Consider the following 9,288-nt stretch of genomic DNA (forward strand, 5'->3'; position numbering starts at 1 on the left):
TACCCTATAAAGTATAATAGGGTAAATCCTGTATAGTGATTTATCACTACTTGCTTTATGCAAGCACTGATAAATCACTATACAGGATTTACCCTATTATACTTTATCGACACGAACTTATAGGTGAAACAACAAAGCCACCCACAAATAGTCTATAAACAAAGCATCAGGCCAGTGGCGTAACTTAGTAATGACGGGCCCCAGTGCAGGCTATTACGACGGGCCCCCTGGGGTGCACGGTTATGAAGCACATACAAACACACAGCGCTCGTGTCTAGAAGGGAACCCATATATGCAAATTTGTGCCTAACCTACTTAATTTAGACCAACTAAAATCAGTATCTTATCAGTTTCTTATATTAAATTGAACATCGAAACTCAAATTGAAACTCTCTGCATGCGTCTCTCTCTAACACACACGGCTGTGCGTGCGCCTGGCCGCAGCAGCCAGAAGTACCAAATTAATCGTGTTGAATTTTACAGTCATCAGCATGTGTTACCTATTGTATTTGCAAAGCACAGAAGGCAAGGTTATCAGAAGCATTGAGTGTTTCAGCGCTGTGGTGCTGAAATTACCGCTTTTTTTTTTAATTTTTAGCACAGTAACCCAGTAATCGCGGCAACCGCATTCCTCTCCGAAAAGCAAGAGACTAGATAAGAAAGAGGTCTAAAAATTATCAACACCATGTCCCGAATCATGGCCAACTTTATCGGCAACAACCACACTCAAATGTAATACCCACAAGCACATACACACAGTGGCACCTGCAGGTGTACGGCTGTACGCACTGTGAGTACCATGAGCCTCAGACTGACCTGAGATCTGCCCGCAAACATTTCAGCAGTTATCATAGGCCTGTGTGTCCCGTATTTCTGTCGACTGAACCAGCCATGCCATTAATTATCAATTTATCAGTCTTTTGCATGCCAAAGTCAATTTCTGCATATAAACATTACGCCAAATAGAAGCAGAAAATCGTGCTATACGCACTTTCATGAGATTGGGTTAGACTACAACAATTCATTTGTTTTACATTCAAGCTACCCGCAAAATTTTAGTGTAACGTTCTTTAAAATCATCTGGAATGCAATAAAGTAATTTTTAAAGCTGTTTTTAAAGCATTTGCTGCATGGATTAAAAAAATAGGCCAATAAATAATTCACATATCAGACAAAATTGCATTGCAGCAAATCCTTTACATTTTAAGGTATTCAGAGCAGAGCAACATAAAATTCAGAAAAAATGTAATCGGGCCTGTTTAAGGCTTCTCCTTATTTTTATAGTTTAGATGGTGATGAAAAAATGACTCGCCATCTCCTCATTGGACGTGTCTTTAGAGAGAAATGCATCTTTACGGTTTACATAATGAAAGAGTTTTTGTTTTCGATTTTAATTATTTCGTTTTAAAGTAGTAATTTAAAGCTTTCTATAGATATACAATAGATATATTTATCATATATATTTATCATATCTGTGACTCAATTCGTTGTTTAAAGCTTTCTTCTATAGATATGTTTATCATATCTGTGACTCAGTTCGTTGAGTTTCGGTTCATCATTGTGAAGCCTCCTGTTCGAGACCGAGACGGCAAGCGCATCCTCTGTTTTCCTATTTATTTTACAAAAGCACGTTTTGTTGATATTGTGAATGCACACATAAAAGTAGACCCTTTACATTTCAGAATGTATTACTCTTAGGCCTACCTTTATGAGCAAAAATTACAGCGTATTTTAAGTTGTTTCCACTATCAAGAATAAAAAAATTCAAATGAGTGCTTGCGCTGGCGCCTCCGCCTTCAGCTTCCACTCTTCACACAAACGATTAGCGCACATTTATATCGTTTAAATATTTAAACTAACATTGTGATATGCTTGAACTGTTTTATATCTATAGATTTTATTTTAGGCACGTCGTGATGATTTGAGAAGGCTAAATTGATCAATAGGCTATGATCAGCTCACTGTCTGCCGCTGGCGTTACTTAAAAAAAAAACTTACATTTAACGAACAAAAAATGCTCCAAACGTTTTTCTAGTGACGGCAAATTTGACATGTTAATCTCAATATTGTTCTCCTCTTTTGGAAAGTCGTGGAAATGACATATAACAAATAAAGCAAGACTATTCATTCTGTTATATTTTTATTTACGGGTGGGACGTGTGTCCCCACGACCCCCGCCACTTGTTGCAACCTCTCGCGGCACACACGGATGTACCTGAAGAAACATCTCCATTGGATCTGTGTTAAACAACAGGCGATCTATCGCTGGAACGTGTTATAGCGAGCGCTCGTTGCTGCTGTTATCGGTTCTCTCTTGGCACTCGTGCACAATGCGCAGTCTTCACACAGACGATCGTACGCTTTGTTCTGGTAAAAGCACAAAACAAAATGCACACAAACATGTCCTTGCTCTTGATATACAATCACTGATGAACACCTTTGAGAGAGAACCAGAACCTCGGAAATGCTTGACAAAAGTTCTACCACTAGACCACTAAAGCACACATGCATGGTTAACGCAGATTTATAGATGTATTCAGTTCTGTGAAGAATCTCGCTACTAATTGTATTTTATTATTAATACGATTTACGTGATATTAAAAGTGTGTGTGTGTGTGGGGGGGTTCCGTCCCGTCCCGTCCCCCGTGTAATCTACGCCCCTGAATAGAACGCAGCAGCAGTTTTCTGTCGGGAATTTGTCGTGTCGCGATGCGCCGCATCCAGTGTAGCCAGCATCACTGATTATAATGAGTTCTATAGTATTTTGTCGTGCTGTTCGCGTCCGTTGTAGACACGGTGTTAGAGAGAAGAATATGTTCAGAACCCTCCCTCCGAAGCGTCAGATATTTGGTGTTGATTACTAGAGAAGCTTCGAAGCTCAAACAATGGTATTCGGACCAGCCCTAACTTCTACTGTGCAGCTCCTCACTGACAGTCATCTGTCTTCAGCACACTCTGGCATACACCACCAGACAAAGGTTTGGAATAATTCAATTTACAATTTATTTTCTGAATTCTTTGATGAACAGAAATGACAGTGAATGGCATTTATTTGAAATAGAAATATTAAATATTTTTATAAATGACTTTACTGTCACTTTTAAACAAATGAATGCGTCCTTGACGAGTAAAATATTATTGCCCCAAACTTTTGAATGGAAGTATATTATAGTTTCCAGCAAAATATTGTTCAGCACAACTGTTTTCAACATTGATAATAATCAGAAATGTTTCTCGAGCAGCAAATCAGCATATTAGACTGATTTCTGAAGATCATGTGACACTGAAGACTGGAGTAATGATGCTGAAAATACAGCTGCGCGTCACAGAAATACATTACAGTTTAACAGATATTCACATAAAAAACAGCTGGTTTAAATTGTACTAATATTTCAATGTTTTTCTGTATTGTTGTATTATCAAATAAATGCAGCCTTGGTGAGCAGAAGAGACTTTGTAATTATTCCAAACGTTTGACTGGTTGTGAATATAGGGCAGTTTCTTCATGATCCAGCTGCGTTAGGTTTCTGTAGGCCATCTGATGGTGCGTCACAGATTCCCCTCCAGTTATCAGCGGCATTTTCTTGTCATCGGGTCAAACTTTGAGAGTTGATGAACATGCTGCTGGGTGTCACGGTTATGTTCTGTTTACATAGACTTCGAGTTTTCATTTCCTGTTCTCCTGTTTAGTTTTGTTCCTAGTTTTCCTTAGTTCCCTTGATTAGTTCATTCTGTTCACCTGTGTCCTGTTAATTAAGTCATTAGTTCCTCTCTTACGTTTGTATAAATACTCCTTGTCTAGTTCTCTCAGTTGCCGGTTATTGTTTATGTGTACACGTCATTGGTTTGCCTTTCTCCTGGATTCCCTGTCTGTATTCCTGTGGATTACTATTAAAGGCTATGTTATTCATCTCCTGTGTTGTGCGATTGATCTCCCACCAGCGAGTGTGACACTGGGCACCAAAAACATGAGTCAAACACTCCCCTCATCTCAAACATACAAAACATGAAATCCACGTGGCACTCCATGTGCACTCCATTTCCATTTGTGACCCTGGACCACAAAACCAGTCATAAGGGTCAATTTTTTTAAATTGAGATTCATGCATCATCTGAAATCTGAATAAATAATCTTTCCATTGATGTATGGTTTGTTAGGATAGGACAATATTTGGCCGAGATACAACTATTTGAAAATCTGGAATCTGAGGGTGCAAAAAAATCTAAATATTGAGAAAATCATCTTTAAAGTTGTTAAAATGAAGATCTTAGCAATGCATATTACTAATCAAAAATTACGTTTTGATATATTTACAGTAGGAAATGTACAAAATATCTTCATGGAACATGATCTTTACTTAATGTCGTAATGATTTTTGGCATAAAAGAAAAATCAATAATTTTGACCCATACAATGTATTGTTGGCTATTGCTACAAATATACCCCAGCGACTTAAAGGGATAGTTCTGTCTGTGCATGTTTTTTTTTACTCTCATAGATTTTGTTACCATTGCCATGCATTATACGACTGATAGACTGCAACGGTTGGAGTTAAAAACCGCGTAATCTACGCCCCTGAATAGAACGCAGCAGCAGTTTTCTGTCGGGAATTTGTCGTGTCGCGATGCGCCGCATCCAGTGTAGCCAGCATCACTGATTATAATGAGTTCTATAGTATTTTGTCGTGCTGTTCGCGTCCGTTGTAGACACGGTGTTAGAGAGAAGAATATGTTCAGAACCCTCCCTCCGAAGCGTCAGATATTTGGTGTTGATTACTAGAGAAGCTTCGAAGCTCAAACAATGGTATTCGGACCAGCCCTAACTTCTACTGTGCAGCTCCTCACTGACAGTCATCTGTCTTCAGCACACTCTGGCATACACCACCAGACAAAGGTTTGGAATAATTCAATTTATTTATTTTTTTCTGAATTCTTTGATGAACAGAAATGACAGTGAATGGCATTTATTTGAAATAGAAATATTTTATAACATTATAAATGACTTTACTGTCACTTTTAAACAAATGAATGCGTCCTTGACGAGTAAAATATTATTATTGCCCCAAACTTTTGAATGGAAGTATATTATAGTTTCCAGCAAAATATTGTTCAGCACAACTGTTTTCAACATTGATAATAATCAGAAATGTTTCTCGAGCAGCAAATCAGCATATTAGACTGATTTCTGAAGATCATGTGACACTGAAGACTGGAGTAATGATGCTGAAAATACAGCTGCGCGTCACAGAAATACATTACAGTTTAACAGATATTCACATAAAAAACAGCTGGTTTAAATTGTACTAATATTTCAATGTTTTTCTGTATTGTTGTATTATCAAATAAATGCAGCCTTGGTGAGCAGAAGAGACTTTGTAATTATTCCAAACGTTTGACTGGTTGTGAATATAGGGCAGTTTCTTCATGATCCAGCTGCGTTAGGTTTCTGTAGGCCATCTGATGGTGCGTCACAGATTCCCCTCCAGTTATCAGCGGCATTTTCTTGTCATCGGGTCAAACTTTGAGAGTTGATGAACATGCTGCTGGGTGTCACGGTTATGTTCTGTTTACATAGACTTCGAGTTTTCATTTCCTGTTCTCCTGTTTAGTTTTGTTCCTAGTTTTCCTTAGTTCCCTTGATTAGTTCATTCTGTTCACCTGTGTCCTGTTAATTAAGTCATTAGTTCCTCTCTTACGTTTGTATAAATACTCCTTGTCTAGTTCTCTCAGTTGCCGGTTATTGTTTATGTGTACACGTCATTGGTTTGCCTTTCTCCTGGATTCCCTGTCTGTATTCCTGTGGATTACTATTAAAGGCTATGTTATTCATCTCCTGTGTTGTGCGATTGATCTCCCACCAGCGAGTGTGACACTGGGCACCAAAAACATGAGTCAAACACTCCCCTCATCTCAAACATACAAAACATGAAATCCACGTGGCACTCCATGTGCACTCCATTTCCATTTGTGACCCTGGACCACAAAACCAGTCATAAGGGTCAATTTTTTTAAATTGAGATTCATGCATCATCTGAAAAAACAAAGTCATCTACATCTTGGATGCCCTGGTGGTAAGCAGATAAACATCACATTTTCATTCTTGGGTGAACTATCCCTTTAAGACTGGTTTTGTGCTCCAGGGTCACATTTCTGCTCCTGCCAGCATGCATTAGAGAGACTGATCAGTCTGCACGGGACCGGATAAGTGCAGGGTGCTAACAGAGCGCTATCTGTCCCGGATCTCTCACAGACAATTTGTTGTGAAATTCAGAGTATAACCATCTGGATGCATCCGGGGACTGGGCTGTGCACAAGTAATTGACTAGTACTATTGTTGAACTGGCCTGTTGACCTGCTGTTGAGCATGTGAACTGTGATGTGACTGTTGATGAGAAGATCACACACACACACACGCACGCACGCACGCACACACACGCACACACACACACACGCACGTTTTGTTTTCTTTTATGTGGGATGGGATGCCATTAGTGCTTGAACCAGTTACCCACACTGAAAAACGTAAAACAACTCTGATGTATGAACTATTTATTTGAACATTTTCAAGTCATTTCAATTTGAACTTAATGTAGAATTTTGATGAATACTATCTTGTTATTTCTCATGTATGTGATTCAGGTCATGAATATGATGATTACAGCTGGACATGAGTCTCTCATGTGTTTGCAATGACTGAGGAGTATGTGTTTTGTGTTTGTGTGAAGGTGTTTCCAGTAATGATGTCATCCTGTCATCCTCTGCCATTGGCCGTCACATGCTGTTTGATTGCTCTGACATCATCACTCAACCTGGACGACCCTAATGTCTGCAGTCACTGGGAGAGGTGAGACACACACACACACTCACTCAGACACACACACACACACACACACTCACTCAGACACACACACACACACGTGTGTGTGTATGTGTGTGGTCCCAGTACTCCAGCACTAATGGCTAATGAGAGCAGCAGTTATGTGCATTTATCTGTGAATGAACATGAAGTTGCTGACAAACAACAGCAGAGCGTCACATGTTCACTGTGTGTGGGCCACTACAGCTACACAATACATGTGGAAAACAAATCAAAAAAGCAAAGTGTTTAGTTGAAACCAGCTCTTCTTTAGTTCTCCAGACACCTGTCTGTGGGTAATTGTGTGGCGTCGTTCAGATATTCATAACAGCTCCACAAACTCCTGCTCCTGCAGTAAGATGGCTAATAGCGACAGAAGCTCTTTTGTTTCTTCTGGAACAGTTGTGCCTGTCAGCTGTGTTTAGGGCCACTCATGTGCAGGACACATTCATGACTAAAAAGAGCATTACTCGTGTAAATGAGGAATATCATTATAAACAGCAACAGCTGGATCAAATATTGCTTTATTATGATGTAAAGACAGACGTTTCATGTATGTCTGTGGAAGCAGAGTGTTCATATTTGAATCTGTGAGTGCTACAGTAATGCATGAAGAAACTAATAATGCATCGTACTCTCAGCAGCAGTGAGTACAGTGAAACACCCAGAACGCTGTGAATGTGCTGGGAAATCTTGCACACAGATATTAGACACATTGTGCTGTACGGTCACACATTCTCTGCTTTAGGAAATTCTTGCACAGCGCACAGCTGTTCCCGCACATTACAGAGTGAAAGTGAATCTAGCTGGGAAAGAAAACTCCATCTTTGTTCTTTTCAATCTGCTTTAATGGATTTCCGAGCCATTCCTTAATTTGGCCACGGACATCTCCTGCCTGTTAACACTGTGTGTGTGTGTGTGTGTGTGTGTGTGTGTGTGTGTGTGTGTGTGTGTGTGTGTGTGTGTGTGTGTGTGTGTGTGTGTGTGTGTGTGTGTGTGTGTGTGTGTGTGTGTGTGTGTGTGTGTGTGTGTGTGTGTGTGTGTGTGTGTGTGTGTGTGTGTGTGTGTGTGTGTGTGTGTGTGTGAGTGTGTGCATGTTTATGTGGTTTATGAGGACACAAATTCTGTTGTTCTGTTGTGGTTGTTTCTTTGTCTGAATATGGCATTTATCACATGCTGTGTGGTATCAGCGTTTGGTATCGGGGCATTTTAACGAGTACGAATACCAGTATCGGTATCGGTGCATCCCTAATTACAACGAGAAGGTGATTTATGAGGACATTTTCAGTGTCCCCGTATTTCAAAAGGCTTATAAATAATTCAGAATGAGTTTTTTTGAAAATCTGAAATAGCACAAAGTTTCCTGTGAGGGGTAGGTTTAGGGGTAGGGTTGGTGTAGGGCAATAGTTCAGGACATTACCCCATGTCCCCACTTTTCAAAACGCTTATAAATCACACAGAATGGAGTGTATTGAAAATCTGAAATGGCACAACGTTTCCTGTGAGGGGTAGGTTTAGGGGTAGGGTTGGGGTAGGCAATAGAAAATACGGTCTGTCAGGGTCACTTCCTCTGAGGCGCAATAGTTTGAACTCTGCTATGGGGAAAAAAAGATGTTATACAAAAAGCAAAAAGCATGAGAACAGTGACAGCTTCCCACTGAGATTTTTTTTTTTATTAAGCATGCACCACAAAATGTTTGAGTAACTTATGACAATCTATGTGCTTAACCCTAGAGCACATTCACAACAAAACTGAATCAAAAATACTAAATATATGTCTTAAATCTATTCTAGCAAACATCCATAATGATTAAAATGAGCTGGGCCTGACGAAACCAGCATAATGTGGTTTAATTCCAGACTGCAGCACAGGTGCAGAGGACTCGTCTGGTTCCCGTGGTCTTGTGCCGATGGTCGTTGAGGTGATGATTATATGTTCCTGTGGCTCAGTGGTAGAGCATTGCGTTAGTAGCACAAACGGTCGTGGGTTCGATTCCCAAGGAACACACATACTGGTAAAAAATGTATAGCCTGAATGCACTGTAAGTTGCTTTGGATAAAAGTGTCTCCTAAATGCATAAATTGTTATTATTATTATTATTATGAGGTCTTCGCAGGGGATCTGTCTCTGGGGCGCATCTAGTTGACATGGGCTCCACTGACATTCAGGGCTGTAGAAGTCGTCTCTAGGTGCTGATCCACCATCTGATCTGGAGTACGCAATGCCTGAAAATAGTCCCCAGCTAGGTAACTTCCAATAAGCCTATTTTCAGACGCTGCGTAATATCATTGCGCCTGCTGCACCCATGTTACGGCAGCAAAGTTCCTTGATTATTACACCGGAATGAGAGTATAGTTCCTAGCCATATCGGCCTAGAAAATTGCAACTTTTCATTTTCCGTCGGTCTTAGTACACGATGTAACTACAGAAG

The 9,288-nt window shown here is 40.0% G+C and overlaps 1 protein-coding gene across 1 annotated transcript in view; it reads left to right on the top strand.

Moving 5' to 3' along the window:
• The window catches only part of LOC107673753 (multiple epidermal growth factor-like domains protein 10), a 65,943-nt gene that overhangs the window by 15,266 nt on the left and 41,389 nt on the right, over positions 1 to 9,288 (top strand). The window contains exon 2 of the mRNA XM_016467524.1: positions 6,726 to 6,844. Within this exon, the coding sequence (XP_016323010.1) occupies positions 6,738 to 6,844 (107 nt within the window). The 5' untranslated portion in view covers positions 6,726 to 6,737. The remainder of the gene's footprint in view (positions 1 to 6,725; positions 6,845 to 9,288) is intronic.

The sequence above is a fragment of the Sinocyclocheilus anshuiensis genome, unplaced genomic scaffold (genome assembly GCF_001515605.1).
Source record: "Sinocyclocheilus anshuiensis isolate Anshui unplaced genomic scaffold, SAMN03320099.WGS_v1.1 scaffold837, whole genome shotgun sequence".
NCBI lineage: Eukaryota > Metazoa > Chordata > Actinopteri > Cypriniformes > Cyprinidae > Sinocyclocheilus > Sinocyclocheilus anshuiensis.